Here is a 17,185-nt window from a genome sequence, read left to right as displayed (position 1 = left end):
ACTATGGTGGGGGACGGTTGGCCGGAGCAGGCTGTCTTTGCGAGCCCTCCTCGGATCTCCTCTATGAGCTGCCTCCGCCCCTTCTGGGCGCGTTCGATTGTGGAATCGAACTAGGAGTTGAGGTTCAGACTGATCGGCTGAATTGCTGATTGGCCATAGGAAACTCCTCAAACACAGTTTGCTGGCAGTGGTATGACATGGGGGTAGAACTCGGAGATGAGGTTCTGACTGACCGGCTGGGCCTGGACCGGTTATCCCAGCGAGTTTTATGAGTCCCGCTTTCCCTCTTTCCGTCGTTAGCGTCGGTTGTAAGAGGGGGTAGCCGGGCCAAGACTTCTTCGATTTGCTTGTTTCCTCAGGATAGTTGACTCCTCAACTGTGCGTTCTTCATCTCTAACACCGTGTAGAAATCCGGGTTCGGATTTGGCAGCCAGGGTGCCGAACTTCCGGTGTCGCCCTGACCCATAGGTTGCTTTCCCGGTCGCTGCTGGACCTCGGGGTTTTGTTCATCGAATATGGCGGCATGGTGGGCCTCCTGCCCATCATGTTGATCCGCCTTGTTACCATGTCTTGAACGAGTAATGACCATGATCAGTTTTTCTGCGATAACACCAATCTAAATCCTCTCAATGAAAGCACCAAACTTTTGACGTGGTTCTTCGCCAACAGATAATTATACGAATAGACAGGATGGATTAGTGCTAAATAGTGAACCATAATATGGAAATAACTTAATTCCAAACTGGCGAAATTAGTATTGTGGGAAGGTTATCACTCCTTTCTTTTTGGGTGGTTCGAAGGTTAAAAGCCCTCTAGTCCACCAGTCAATATTATTGATATCTCTTGAGAATTCCTTACAGAGTATTTCTTTACAACAAAAACACCAACCCCTTGCAACGCCCAGGGTCTCGGTATTTATAGGGAGAGGATACCTGGGTTGGTAAAGGGGGCCATCCCGTGACCTTCTTACCCATCATGTCATCTCTGTGACACTGATGATTAATTCCTAAAACCTGACAGTGAAGTGTGGTCTAATAAATAGGTAAGGGGGATAATGGGCCGCATGGCCCAAACTAGGCGTAGGGTGCCTGAACACGCACGTTTATATTGCGTGTCCGAGAATTCAGGAATGGAATAGACACATGATGTCTGATATGTGCACGTTTACATTGCGTGGTAGCCTTTACAAGGATTCGGCTGTCAGATCTAAGTCGCATCCTGAGCTTGATGTAGCGCCAGCTCGTGATATCCATGCTGCTGATCCGAGGCCTTCGAGTAGGCTGCTAACTCTCAAATAAGCTCGGGCTGGAGAGGTGGAAACTCGTATCAGCATCTCCGGGTGGACGATCTACACATGGCAGACTGAATTATGCCCTTTTCCAGCTCGCCAATAACTTGCGGATATTTAGGGCGTACAACTAGTTTACACTCCTCTAGTTTAATAAATGTCCAAATATATATATATATAAATATAATACCCAAAAAATTTATATAAACCACTACTAAAAATACCTTGAACACATTTTTTTTTAAAAATTTATTTTCAACATTACAAAACTAACTCTATTTTAATTAAATAAAATAAATTTTAGAAGTAAATTTTAAAAAATTTAAATTAATTATACACATTAACTTTTAAAATTTTAATAAATTTTGTTTTTATTTTGCATAAGTTTATAGTTGACAAATATGATATTAATTCGACACTAAAAAATAGTTGATTTAAGGAAAATTTTAAATTATTATTATTTTTTAATTCACTAACGTTAAGGAGAAAAAAAATTAAAAAATGATTTTTTTATTTTAGGTTTTCAATTAATTAAAATTATTTTACTTTAAAACTTGAATTATTATTTTTAGAGAATTAATATTGATGTACGTGTTTTCACTGGGTCGCACGTGGCATACTTTAAGGGAGGGCAAGTATATTCCCAAAAACTTGAAATAAAGGCACAAAATTACAATATCACAACCCTATAATAGGCGGTGAATGCCATGAGGGCCATGCTAGCAGCCCCAGGAATCCAGGTGGACCCCTAAGTTGAAAGACCACTTGTGTAACTAGCTAGCGTGCCACCTGTGCATCCATTAGAATTTTTTTTTTAACATAATACAATAATATTTATTAATTTTTTATAGTATATAATTTTTTTTTTTCAATATTTTTTTGTGTTTAAAATCTAATTTAATTACATTTTTAAATGATTAATTCATTTATGATATGAATTATACATTATTAGTATATATACAACCACTTCTCTTATTTATTATTTTTTTAAAAAAAAATGCTAAACTGGGCTAGACTATAGACTCAAGACTTCAAAAACTATCACAAGCCGGAGATCCTAAATAATCAAACAAAAAGCTATAAATATAATAAATATAAAGAAATTTTTAAAAAAATGCAATAGGGAGTAGTGTAATTCATCCACTTTTCAAAAACAACCGTCACCCTCAACATTAAATTATCCTTTTCCTCAACGTTTCTTTGGAATTTGAATCTCTGTCATGTATTTTCTGAATGAGGTTCTAAAAGCGTAAACTGAAAGATGAACCTCCAATAGCTATTCCCATGAAAATATCTAAACCTCTAGCAGAATGAAGAAAAAGTAAAAAAGACCTTTTAAACAGGACATGAAGAGAAAGAAAAAAAGTTTAGACAAATGAAGTCCTATAAAAGTAGCTCTATAAAGTCAGTAGTGATTTACTCTGGGCTATTTAGCTTAACTTCAAATTTTGAGTCTCCCGGACCTCAAGAAAAGACAATAATGCCAACGGACATTTATGTAATTCTTTTTTTTTTTTGCCTAAATGTTTAGATACATAGAGCAACTCTAATGGAAGTTGCTAGGAAAGGAGCTTGCTAGGAAATGAGCTTGTCAGGGTGGTGGGATCAAGTGATGAGGTGGAGGGGTATTTGTTGGAATAAAACAAGCAACATTGTGCTATTTTTTATTTTTTTATTTTTTTTTCTATTTTGGATTAGTGAGGTTTATTTAAAAAATAGTAGTCAGTTAACTTACGAGTAGCCTCCACTGCAGTTGCTCTTAGTGTGCAACACCACTCTCCAACCCCCCAAAAAGAATATTTATATGCTAGCTTCAGGCACTATTTCAGACACTATTACAGACATATACCTCTATAATTGAAAGGCTGAATTATTTTTTACTTAAACCAAAAAATCATTATTATACTACTTAATTATTTAATTTTTTAATATTCTTTCAACTATTCTCAAGTGTGAAGCCCGTATATTTTTTACAATTTCTTTTCCTTTTCTTTTTTTCCTTCCTCTTCTCAATATCTAATTATTTAATCTTATTTTAATAATAATTACTTTATCTCTTAAAAATATTTTTTTATTCTTCAACCTTTTTATTTTTCAAAAAGTCAATTTATATCCCTTAATTTTTAGACAATAAATATGTAGAGAAAATACACTTAATTTATCATTTTGTTTTTTAATTTCTAATTTTCTTTAGAACATATATTGTTTTTTTTCAATCCCTACTATAAAAAGACCTCTATTATTATAAATATATTTATAGTTTTTTTTTAAAATTGACCTATATATACTTGATCATTACTTATATATATTATTAATTAATTATTGTTAGAATAAGATTAAATAATTAGATATTAAGAAGAGGAATATTGAGAAGAGGAAGGTAAAAGAAAAAAAAAATCGTAAAATAAAGATGGGCTTCACACTTGAGAATAGTTGAAAGAAGATTAAAAAATTAAATAGCTAAGTAGTATAAAAATGATTCTTTGGTTTAAGTAAAAAATAAATCAGCCTTTACACGTGTCAATTATAGAGGTACATGTCTGAAATAGTGCCTGAAGCTATCACTATGTATGTATTATATATCTCTATATTTAAATGAGAAAAGGAAATCAAGGCCCACAATTGCCAAATAATAGAACTTACCTCCCCCTAACTTGCCCAAGAACTTCTTGCGCCTTAGCACCATAACCACTATCTGCACCATCCTGCAATGAGTGAGTCATGAAAATTTGAAAATCTTATATGCACAGAGAATACAAGCTAAAAACTAACCAAAGCATAGCACAAATACTTAATGTATATTACCTTTGCCCAGTAAGAGTTATCCTTAAGCCCCTCATCAGTAAATACCACTTCCTCTACTTTTACTCTTTGAAATGCATTAACAGTCTTTGGCTGCCATGAAATAAGTAAAGCAACACAATTTGTCAATCTCCAGCTGAGTTACTGAATCAATGCAACTTTTGAAATACTGAAGTCCAGTCATCATAGCAAACCATCAAAAATTACAAATGACAACATGAACATAGTTAATGTGTTTAAAATTGTAATGCCCAACCACAAATTACATTTCACTATTTAATTTTGAAAGAAGAATATTAACATAAAAGCTTTTCATGGGAAAACTAAGTTGTGAATCTAATAATGCATGACTACTCAAAACTCAGCACCAGAAAAGAAAAGGGCAAAAGCCAAATGTTGAAAAAGAAAAGACTTGATATAGTATCTAATAGACTTCCATATACAAACATAATACATAGTAATACATATATGTATATAATTGAAACAAACATGAGCAATACATAGTTGCAAAAACAGCAACATGACAAATAATTGAAATTTCTACATGCAAGGGTACCATAGAACTCAAACATATATTAAGAAAGTTCTCGTAAGACAGTACCTCAGCTGAGCCATTAAGTTGTTTCTTTTTGGTTTTCTGCAAGGAAGGCTTCTCAGCACTTTTATCTATGTTCCCATTTTCATGCCCATTAAGCTCCTTGTTCCCTTTAAAGTTCTCCACATCCTCAATCTTTCTGCGTTTAGATTCGTCAGCATCTATTTTATCTGCTGGCTTCAAATCATTATCTTCAGAAACCAATCTTTTTCTTTTCTTAGAACCTTTATCATCCTTGCAAGTAGCATCTGTGCTAGAGATCTTAACATCGTCCCCTTTTAAAACAAGTACATTTTCATCCTTTGAATTCACACCCGGACCTTCCAAAGCCAAATCATCCTTCTTTTTCTTCTTAGTTTTAGATTTGGAACTTTTCTCTTTCACAGTGTCATGAGCACACAACACAGTAGAGTTTACAGTATGGGAATCATTGTCATTAGGAAGAGAACCAGAAGTTGACAGCTTATTCTTTTTCTTGTCCTTGGTTTTCTTCTCTTTTCTAGAATAAGTGACTTCTTTGTCCTCCATAGAAGATTCTTTAAATTGTTCTTCAGTTGCACTAGGCAGCGATTCTGGTTCAGAAATTGACTTCTTTTTCTTTTTCTCATTATTTTCAGGCTCCTCAGGCAGCGAATCCACCACTTTTACTTCTAGAATAAGAAAATTAGCTATCAGCAAAGAAATATAAGTGAAAGATGTTTAAATAAGTATTAATGCAATTATCTCTCTATGCATATTAATTCATTTATGATAGGAATTATACATTATTAGTATTATATTATGTGTTTCATTACCATTTTACAATCAAGTTTAATAAATTTCGAAATATATATATATATATATAAATATATATATTTCCTAAAAATTTTATATAAACCACTTCAAGAATACATTGAACACAATTTTTTGGAAAATTTATTTTCAACATTATAAAACTATCTCTATTTTAATTAAATAAAATATATTTATATAATTTTAATTAATTAAATGCTTAAAAAATAGTTGATTTAAGGAAAATTTTAAATTATTATTATTATTATTTTAATTCATTAACGTTAAGGAGAAAAAAGAAAAAAATGAATTTTTTATTTTAGGATTTTAATTAATTAAAATTATTTACTTTAAAACTTGAATTATTATTTTTAGAGAATTAATATTGTTGTACGTGTTGTCACTGGGTGACACATGGCACACTTTAAGCAGAATTAAGATTCAACGTAAGATGATTAAGTCTCACGGAGCCTATTCTGGGCTACATGGGGGGCAAGCTCATCCTTCACCATAGTTTACCACCATTGGAGGAGTACATCTTCCTTGAAGCGTCATTTCCTGGTGAGATGGTGCTCCAAGTCCCACTACAAGACCGTCTCCTCCCTTCGCTTCCTCCAAGTCTGCGAGGACATTCCTCAAGCCCAAGAGAACGGTCACCAATTGTCAATAATAGTGACCCTGGACCATAGACAACTTTCTAACACCGACTGTCACACAGATCATGGTGTCGACCCCATACAAGCGTCATAATGGCTATCCCACAACTCTGCCTGACATAGAAAAATATGCAGCTACTACTCTTACAGTGTGAGGAACGTTTCCCCCAACAAAATAATGAGTTGACATTCCTCACATTGGCCCACTAAAATACGCTGGAGCCTTTAAACTCATTTACTTTGATAATGCACATTTATTATGTAATAAATCCCTACTAAGAGAGAATAATTGTAATCATCTCTAATTATTGAGCTTAATTGGTCCAGTAGCCTATACATAGGGCTAGGGTAAACATTGTAAAGGATCCCAATTTCTACTTCTGGAGTGTGCCCATACGCTGCCTTAAAAACCAAGAGAACTTAAGCTTTGCATTTTCTTAGCATTCTTATACAAGTGTCTCGTGGAGTAGGGTTAATTCATAACCCTAACCACATAAAAATCACTATTCCCATCTTCTTTACTTTAAGCATTAGTTTAATTAGTTGATAGTAATAAGCTTGTCAACAACTTGGTGACTTTATTGAGAGCTTGAAGAAAACAGAAGTTGCAGCAATGGTGAACACACGAAGAACCCTCCCTGAAGATGGCGTCCTCGCCGCTTTGGGAGGAGAACTAGACCGCCCACCTCCTGCAGCTGTTTTGGAGGTGGCTGATAAAGAGGACTACGATGGAGATGATGGAGACACCGAGCACTCCACATCATTTCAGTCTGAAGAACCACCAAAAGTGGCAGCATAGAAAGAGCAAGTATCCTCCCAAAAATGTGAAATAAAGGCACACAATGACAATATCGCAGCCCTACAATAGGCGGTGAATGCCATGAGGGCCACGCTAGCAGCCCATGGATTCCAGGTGGATCCCCAAGTTGAAAGACCACTTGTGCAACTAACTAGCGTGCCACCTGTGCACTCAGCTGGTTTACCCCTATTGCATCCAGTCCTTCTTGTGGAAGAAAGTGTTAAGGCTCATCACAAGTGGAAAAGGTCTCGATGGGTTCCTGAGCCACTTCATATTCCAAGGAGGGCACAAGAGCTCGAAGAAGTCCATAGTTTCAGAGGAGACCCCAAGGCCCGTGGTTCCAGAGCAGCCCATGCCACAACGGACCGTGTCAGGGCCCGAGAGAGAGAACCTTTTATGCCATAGGAACCTCAGGGAAACCAAAGGCTGGGAGCCCAAAGGAAGGAAGTATCCATGAATCGAGGACAGTGAATCAACATCTCGATGAATAACAACTACATCGAGTATGATGGGGAGATGGAAGAGGGATGCCCCGAGGATTGCTGTTGCGAGCATGCGTAGTTTGAGTTGCGAAATAACATCAATGCTCGCAAGAACAGTGTCGAGCATGAGGACCTCCCTGGGAGATACCCTCAACCGGTTCTTCGAGATAACCTTAATTCTCTTAGGAAATAAGAGATGCCAAACCAGGGGGCATACCCGACACACAATACAAACAACGATCCTCTCTACACTGAGTCAGAGAGTTAAACGAAGATAATTTTAAAGAGGACCTAGAAGCAGGGCCATGTCATAGACTCCGAAGACGAAGACTGAGAGCCATGTTCTTCACACATCATTGAATCCCCATTGCCTCGGGCCATCAAGTTGCCAAACATTGCTTTGTAAAACGGGACAACAGACACGTACAATCACTTGTCAAAGTTTAACTGCGGGAGGATCTTATGAGTGGTTCTAGAAGCACCAACCATGTCCCTTTCATTCCTAGCCCCAACTACACCCCGAGTTTTAGAGACCGTTTACTGCAGCTAAGAAGGATAGTTTTGAGGTTAGTGCCTTTGCTGATAAAGGGCCACTCGAGAACCCCAAAGTGTACATTAACCACTTTAAGAGGAGGTTGCAAGGACCGTGAGGGTCGATGATGGTCAGTTGCTCATTACCCTACAATCTGGTATCTGTCCAGGTTTTTCCACTATGGGATGATCTACAAATACGCGAATACCACTGGCTTGATGATTTTATTCGTCTGGCCAAAGAGTACATACATTGGGAGGATGCCCAGATTGGAGGCTTTAAAGGACCAATCTCCATTCCTGCTCCCTCTATCCTGATGGTTATAATGCCCAGTTCTCATTTCTCCCTGTATACTCTCGCACAAACTAGCGTGATGAATGCTCCGCAGTACCATCCCACTACTCCGCAACATGGCTACAACGCGATTCCCATCGAGTATGGAACTGCTTCCACTGGATTCAAGATCGAAAAAATATATATACGCAAGTGCACACAATCAATTCAAGTAATATATATGATAAATAGAGTATCGTTCGCACGAGGACTATTTTCCAATTACCACTAATTGTTTTTTTAATTTCTATTTGGCAACCAAAATTTAGATGAATGAATTTAATTTTAAAATTATAAACAACTATTAACAAAATTAACTAAAGATGAAAATCAATACTAAAAAGATCTAGGGTATTAATTTCATCAACTTTTCATTCTACAAAATCAGTTCTAAATTTCTTTCCTTCTATTCTAATAGCAGGTTAACATAAATCAGTTCTTATTCTTTTTCAAGATATAAGATTTCATCCTATATGCAGGTTTTCTACATCTCTGTGATAAACTTAAACATATAGCATGCATTAAGCATGGAAACCTTATTTTTACATAAGTTATACAGGTACTTTCGTCCAATATGCAACCTATGTCTATATAATGATAGCATATTCAATTCTCATCTTTCGAATTTTGAATCAAAATCATAAATCAAGCAAATATTGATAAAGTATTTACTAGCATTAAACACACATTATATAGATTATAATAGAGAAGAAAAATCAATAGAATATCATAATTAAATTAGATAGAAATCCAAGTGACTTCACTAAACCCTGGATAAAATTGTTTAGTTCATATCAGACATGACTAAATCAACAAAATAATAATTCAAAAACATAAGATTCACAAACTTAAAGAAGAAAGAAAAACATAAAAATGCAGAATCACTAGTTTTAGAATAAAAATTAGTCTCTAAAAAAAGAAATTAAAAATTGACCTAATGACCTAATTAAACCCTAAATACGAATTTATAGTAAAAAAATTACAAGAGCTGTGTTTTTCATATGCGGGTCGCGACTTTGCCTTCTCTGGGTCACGGCCCGTGTCAATTTTTGAAGCCTTCGCTTCCGTGATGACTTAGGTAAAGGTACATGAAAAAGTAATTTTTAAGCTTGCTTTACTATAAGCACATGACCAAAACTCACCAACTTTACTTCCATAGTAATACAATCCCATAATCCCCTCTCTTGCTTTTTTATAATTTTTTTCAATAATAACTACACTCCCCCAAACTTGATTTTTTTTATATATTCATATTGAGAGTGTATTGAACTTTTTTTTTTCAGTATATACTCTCCCTAATTTTTTTTCACTTTTCATTTCCTAAACCCACGAACATCACAATTAAACCCCATTACACATCAATCCCCATAATTTTTTCAAAATCATATGCTCATAGTATATCAGGGATGGATATCTAACCAAGTATTATGTATTAGGCTTAAATGATGGTTTAGAACAAACAGATACAAAATTAGGCTCAAAAGGGGTAAACAAAGGATCAAGTAATTTAAGGTTGGAAAGAAAAGCTCAAACGGTCCAAATGATAGCCTAAGTCATATTCCTAAGCATACATGATGTATTATTTTGCCTCAAATAACAAGTAAGAAAGTTCTATAATCGTAAAAAATAATTTCCACTTTTCATTCATCATTCCACTAACCAATTTAAGCAAGCATAATCAATATCAAAAACATAAATTCAACATCATGACAAGATATTCAACAAATGTTATCTAAACAAAAATGAACTATCGGATGTTAAATCAAGCACATAGATTTTGTTTTCAGATTTCATTTTCTTTTAATTATACTCATAATATTCACTTTATTCTCATCTGCACTTGTTTTAAATCATCATTCATGTTGATACTAAACACACTAAAACAAAACTCCAAACGCTAACAAAAACTAAACAAATCACACAAAACAAAACTAATAGAAAAATAAGCTTCTTACCCCAAACATAAACTAAACATTCTCCCCAATGTTTAAAATTAAGTAAAGAAAGAAAACTTACCTGGTGCGAATCACTTCTAAAATGGTGACGGATCTAGAAAAGGATGACAAGGTGGTGGATGAGGAAAGTATTGGTGGTCCGCCTCTTAGTTTGACCATTGGTAAACCAGCTCATTTTGTCTATCAACCTGAGTTCTATGATAATCATGAAGCTCTCCCAAATAAGTGTGAGTATGCTGGTTCTGCTGAATGATATAATCTAATCTGGCCAAGTGCAGATCCGGTGGGGTCTCAAGTGTCAAATATTGAGGATATGCTTCTCTCCGCTCCTCCTCAGTTGCCCGTGAGCCATCTGGTTAATCATTGGCATGTATATGTTCCTTAGCTACTTCTCTTTCCCCTTCAACTCTCACATTCCTAGGTTGTGGTATTGGTGGATCCAAGGATGGGGCATTTAATTTATACACAGTAGCAAGAGAAATAAGCCCTCTTTCCTTCCTATAAATATTACTAGGATATTTAGGTACCTTCCAGTCATCACACAAATCAGTAATCATTGATTCGTGCCCTAACCTGACAGTAGTAGTCAATCGACACAAATCCCTGATACTTTGGCGGATAACACGACCAATATCAATAGAGAGTCCCTTTATTATTGCATAAACCAGAAGACACCTATCCATTCCCAGTTCAGATAAGCGAGTGTTGGGCATAAGCCGTGCACTCACAAAGAGAGTCCAGGCTTTGGCCACACAATTCATTTGATATCTCCGTAAATGCTTCGGTTCCCCATTCTGCATAACAAAAGAAGCACTAGGAATACATAAAATTTTTGCCACCTCAGTCCAATCAATTTCACTATGATACGCCAATTGATAGTATTCATCTTCTTCTTGAGACAACATTGGTAATCTAAATAGGGCATCAATATTATCAATGGCACACTCAACCGAAACCCCTCGCACAAACACCTTTTTATTAACAACCCTAGGAAAATTGACATAGAACTCATAAACTATTGAACAATTTGCCTTCGTCATCTTATCATCCACAAAGAGTTGCCAACCTCGACGTAGAATCTCAGTCCTAATAATATTATAAGTTTCTTGAGGGTACGGTTCTTCTTGATATTCCATTCCGCTCTCTTGAATTACTGGATGCTGATATAACCTTTGATAGTGATCAAAGGCATCCTTGTTAATAAATCGCATCGAATCAAACTCTTGAATTGGTTGAGGTGTTGGATGGATTGGCTGAGTTTGGGTTGGTTGGGTGCGGGATGTTGAAGGACGATTAGCGTTCTTAGAAGAGGCAGCCGTACTATGTTGTTTTCTTTGACCCATACTTACACACTTGATCAAATATGACAACACAAAAATTTGGCAGCACTTCCCCTAATTTAATATAATTTCCTCCACTGAATAACTCCAAAAAAAAAATCACTCAAAGACACTAAATATACTAACAAAGCAGTTCAACAACTCAATTCAATCCCTTAGCATAAAAGTACTTCAATAAAAACTTCAAAAATAGAAAACTTACAAGCCCTTTTATTCTTGAAAAGTGCCCACTCTCAATGCTCCTATCAATCTTCACTTCCTACCAATAGAAAACAATTAGGGTTAGAAGAAAAGCAAAGAAGAAAGAGATCAATATGGATAGGAATTAGAAATTAGAAATATGGCATAAGGGTATTTGAAATAGAAGGTAAACGGAAGAAAATTAAGGGCTTTTTCACAAGAAAAACTTGTTTGGGATGAAAGGATATGAAAAAAAAGAAAGGAATGCTAAAAAAACCCATTTTAAAACTACTTCTCCACTGTCTGACATAGGCGCTCTACGACTCAGATGGGGCAAGTCGTGGCTCACAACAGTTTTTCAAAAAAATTATTTTCTAGGCTCCGTGACTCAGCCTCTTCAAGTCGCGGCCCGCCTCTAGTTAAAAATGTCGATGCTCTCTGTTTCAGCCAAGTCGCGAACCGCCCCTTCTTCAATTTCATGCACTCTTTGACTTGTTTTAATGTCTCATTTTACTAGTTCAAGTCGCGACTTGGGCTGAAGAATAAATGAAAAACAACCTTTTCACGATTTGCACGATTTTTTTTACAGATTTATACTAAAAATAAATAAACTTTACAAATCCCAAAAAAAATAAAAAAAAATTCCACTAATTAAAAAATAAAAACAAAAACTAAAGTAAAATATAGGAATGCCTCCTATAGCGTTGTTGTTAACGTCATTTAGCTGGACGCTGAATACCCCATTTAAAGGGGTTCAAAAACCCTCACTGATTTGCACTTTTCCACCGGTCCTTCCAAATAATGCATTAACCTCTGACCATTTACTTTAAAATGTCTTGTTTTCTCGCTATGAATTTGCATTGTTCCATAAGGTAATGAGACCACAACTATGAAGGTCCCGACCATCTAGACTTTAGTTTTCCTTGAAACAACTTCAATCTAGAATTAAATAACAGAACTCTATCTCCTGGTTGGAAATCCTTTCTAATGATCCTTTTATCATGAAAAGCCTTAGACTTTTCTTTATAAATATTTGCATTTTCATAAGGGTCATTTCAAAATTCATCTAGATCATTCAACTCTAGAAGCCTATTCTGCCCCGCCACAAATAAATCAATATTCAACTTTTTCACCACCCAATAAGTTCTGTGCTCAAGTTCAACTGGTAAATGACATGCCTTCCCAAACACCAATCGATATGGTGACATTCCAAATAGAGTCTTAATGGATGTGAGATATGCCCACAGTGAATCATCAAGTTTTTTCGACCAATCTTTCCTTGATGTGTTTATAGTTTTTTCGAGAATACTTTTAATTTCTCGGTTTGACGTGTTAGCATGACCATTAGCATGTGGATCTGTGATGAACTCCATAATGAGCGCATAGATCTGTGAATGATTTATTATAGAAATGACTGCCTCTGTCACTAATAATGGCTCTTGGAGTACCAAACCGAGTAAAAATATTCTTATGAAGAAATTTTAGTACCTCCTTTCCATCACAAGTAGGAGTTGCTGCAGCTTCCACCCATTTAGAAACATAATCTACTACAAGCAAAATGTACTTATTATTATAGGATGATGGGAAAGGTCCCATAAAATCTATTCCCCACACATCAAACATCTCAACTTCCAGAATTCAAGTCATTGGCATTTGATCTCTTCTGGATATATTACAAGTCGTTTGGCAATGATCACAACTCTTAACAAAGGCATTAGCATCTTTAAATAATGTAGGCCAATAAAACCCACATTGCAAAACTTTTTCTGCTGTCCTTGTTCCCCCAAAGTGACTACCACAATGTAAAGTATGGCAGTGAGTAAGTATGGAAATCAGTTCCTCTTCTGGGACACATCTTCTAATCACTTGATCAGCACAATGAGGAAAAAGAATGGGCTCATCCCAATAATAATGCTTCACTTCTGAATAGAACTTTTTTCGTTGTTGCCTTGACATGTCCAGAGGCACAACTTTAGCTACCAAATAGTTGACATAATTTGAAAACCATGGTATCTTCACTTCACATTCAATCGAAAATAATTGTTTATCCGAAATTTTTTCATGAATTGGCTCCTCTTTTGCATTATTCTCTTCTTCTTTTTCCAATCTAGATAAATGATTAGCAACGAGGTTTTTTGTCCCCTTCTTATCACGAATTTCCATATCAAACTCTTGCAATAATAGGACCCATCGAATCAAGCGAGGTTTAGCATCCTTTTTTGACATAAGATACTTAACAGCTGAATGATCTGTGTAAATAATCACCTTATTACCAATTAAGGTCCTAAACTTGTCAAATGCAAGGACTATTGCAAATAATTCCTTCTTAGTAGTTGCATAATTTAATTGAGCATCATTCAAGGTTCGACTAGTATAATAAATCATTATGAATACCTTGTCAACTTGTTGTCAAAGAACTCCTCCTACTGCAAAATCACTAGCATCACACATTAATTGAAAAGGAATTTCCCAATTTGGTGATACAACAATTGGAGCAGATACCAATTTCTCCTTCAGTGTATTAAACACCCTTAAACAATCAAAATCAAAGTTGAATACCACACCATTCATAAGTAAAGTAGATAAGGGCTTCAAAAAATTTTAAAAGTCCTTTATGAACCTCCTATAAAGTCTAGCATGGCCCAGAAAACTTCAAACCCCTTTAACAGATACTAGAGGAGGTAAATTTTCTATTGTTGAAATCTTGGCCCTATCTACTTCAATGCCATGGCGTGAAATCTTGTGGCCCAAGACTATTCCTTCTGTCACAATAAAGTGACATTTTTCCCAGTTTAATATTATATTTGACTCTTCACATCTTTTCAGAAGCCTTTCCAAATAAGCCGAACATCCATCAAAGTAGGGTCCAAAGACTGAAAAGTCATCCATTAAAATTCCAATACCTTTTTCCACCATTTCTGAAAAAATTGACATCATACATCTTTGAAAGGTGGCGGGAGCATTACATAACCCAAATAGCATCCTCTGAAAGGAAAATGTTCCATAAGGGCATGTGAAGGTAGTCTTTTCTTGATCCTCCGGTGCTATAGGAATTTGATGATATCCCGAATATCCATCCAAGAAGCAGTAATAAGGATGGCCTGCCAATCTATCTAACATCTAATCTACAAAAGGTAAAGGGAAATGGTCTTTCCTTGTGGCCTTATTTAGCTTTCGGTAATCAATACAAATTCTTCACCCTGTTATCGTACGAGTTGGAATAAGTTCATTATTATTATTTTTAACCACCGTCATACCACCCTTCTTTGGAACTACCTGGACAGGACTAACCCAAGCGCTGTCATATATTGGGTAAATTACCCCTACATCCAACCATTTAAGGATTTCTTTCCTTACCACTTCATTCATTGAAGGATTTATCCTCCTCTTAGAATCAATAGTAGGCTTACCATCCTCCTCCATTAATATACAGTGCATCACTGTTGAAGGACTAATACCCTTAATATCTTCCAAAGTTCATCCAGATGCTAATTTATGAGCCCTTCATACCCTAAGAAGCTTCTCTTCTTCAGTCACAGATAAAGAAGCTAAAATAATAACTAGGATAGTATCATTCTTCCCCATATAAGCGTACTTAAGATGACCAGGTAAGTTTTTTAACTTAAGAGCTGGTGGTTTCTCAATGGATGGGAGAGGTCTCTTAGGTACTTGCCCCAATTCCTCATATTTCTTTTTATAAAATTTCCCTGATGAATTCAACCACTTAACATACTCACTGGCTTCAGTACTAGCACATTCTTCAGAACTTCCAATCAAACTCAACTCCTTAATAGACTAGACCCCTTTACTTGGTTCCTCCAATACACTAACACAAAAAAAAAACTGTCACTGGCTAAAGGATATTTCAAAGCTTTGAAAACATTAAAAATGACCTCATCACCTTGCACTCTAAGCCTTAACTCTCCCTTCTGAACGTCTATCAACGCTTGCCCTGTGTTCAAAAATGGTCGTCCCAGTATAATAGGCACGTCCTCATCTTCCTCCATATCTAATACAATAAAATTTGCTGGGAAAATGTACTTATCTACCTTTACTATAAAGTCCTCTATAATACCTCTGGTGTGTGTTAATGAACGATTAGCCAGTTAAAGAGTAACAGTAGTGGGTCTAGCTTCTCCCATACCAATCATTTTAAATACAGACATCAACATTAAATTTATGCTTGCACCAAAATCACATAAAACTCTCTCACAATGAAAGTTCCTAATGGTGCAAGGTACAGTAAAGCTGCCTGGATCTCGTAATATTTGAGGAATCTTCTTTTGAACAATTGCACTACACTCTTCAGTTAATGCAACAATTTCATAATCCTCCATTTTTCTCTTATTAGACAATATCTGTTTCATAAACTTCACATACCTAGGCATTTGTTCGAGAGCCTCTACAAAAGGAATGTTAATGTGAAGCTTGTTAAATACCTCAAGAAATTTGGAGAATTGTTTGTCAAGATTAGCCTTTAAAAAATGTTAAGGATATGGAATCTTTGATGTAGGCTCAGTGTATTTTGGTTTTTCTGTCTTTGGAAGGTCTTCAATACCTCCTCTTGTATTGGTCTAGTAACACGTTGATCCTCTTTCTTCTTCCCTTTGTCATCCACTGTAGGTCCATCATACTTAGTCTCACTCCTCAGAGTGATAGCTTGAAATTGCTCTTTAGGATTTACCTCTGTGGAACTAGGAAAATTCCCTTGCTACGTACTAGAAAACATTTGAGCCAATTGACCTATTTGTGTCTCCAAAATCCTGATTGAAGACCTTGTCTCTGTCATAAATTGATTTAATTGATCTGGCTGAATTGTTGGTGGGTTCATTTGAGGATGTGGTGGTGGATGAGATGGGGGTGGATTTGGATCTAATATGGTTTAGAATGTACTCCATAAGTTGGTTGATGCGGGGGTTGTTGAGGTGGGTACTTGTGGATATTGTGGTGGTAACCCTTGATTATTTTTCCCAGACAAATTAAGGTGATTTTTCCAAGCAGGAGTATAGGAATTCAAATAAGTGTTTGGTGCAAGTCTTGAAAAATTACCAATAACTTGTGCTTGTTCCAAAGGCATATTATTAACATCAGTTGAGCAACTACCTGTGCTCATGCATTGTTCATAAGAATGTGGTCCCCCACAAATCTCACAACTCACGACATTCTTTACTTGAATTGCTTGTGCAACGAGATTAGTTTGTTGCAATTGTTTGGTTAGAGATGCCACTTGAGTGGTCAATAGCGCAATTGGATCAACTTAAAAACTCCTGCTACTTTCTTATTCTCATTCTCAGTAGGCCAATTATAGTTATTCATAGCCATCTCTTCCAATAATTCATATGCTTCATTAGCGCTTTTTCTCATAAACACTCCTCCTGATGCTGCATCTATAATTGTCCCTGTATTGCGCCCCAAACAATTATAAAATGTATGAACTAGCAGCCACTTCTCT

General features: G+C 35.9%; 1 protein-coding gene across 1 annotated transcript; it reads right to left on the bottom strand.

The window, feature by feature from the left end:
- Positions 1-3,866: 3,866 nt before the first annotated feature.
- LOC133823400 (uncharacterized) lies at positions 3,867-5,366 on the bottom strand. Its single transcript, XM_062256172.1, has 3 exons — positions 4,692-5,366; positions 4,094-4,183; positions 3,867-3,993 (listed from the first exon to the last, which is right to left on the bottom strand). The coding sequence occupies exons 1-3, from the start codon at positions 5,211-5,213 to the stop codon at positions 3,928-3,930; spliced, it is 678 nt and encodes a 225-aa protein (XP_062112156.1). The 5' UTR covers positions 5,214-5,366; the 3' UTR covers positions 3,867-3,927.
- Positions 5,367-17,185: the final 11,819 nt, after the last annotated feature.

Source organism: Humulus lupulus, chromosome 3 (genome assembly GCF_963169125.1).
Source record: "Humulus lupulus chromosome 3, drHumLupu1.1, whole genome shotgun sequence".
NCBI classification, from domain to species: domain Eukaryota; kingdom Viridiplantae; phylum Streptophyta; class Magnoliopsida; order Rosales; family Cannabaceae; genus Humulus; species Humulus lupulus.
Note: the sequence above shows the minus strand (reverse complement) of the source record. Positions and strands in the feature narration are given on the sequence as shown.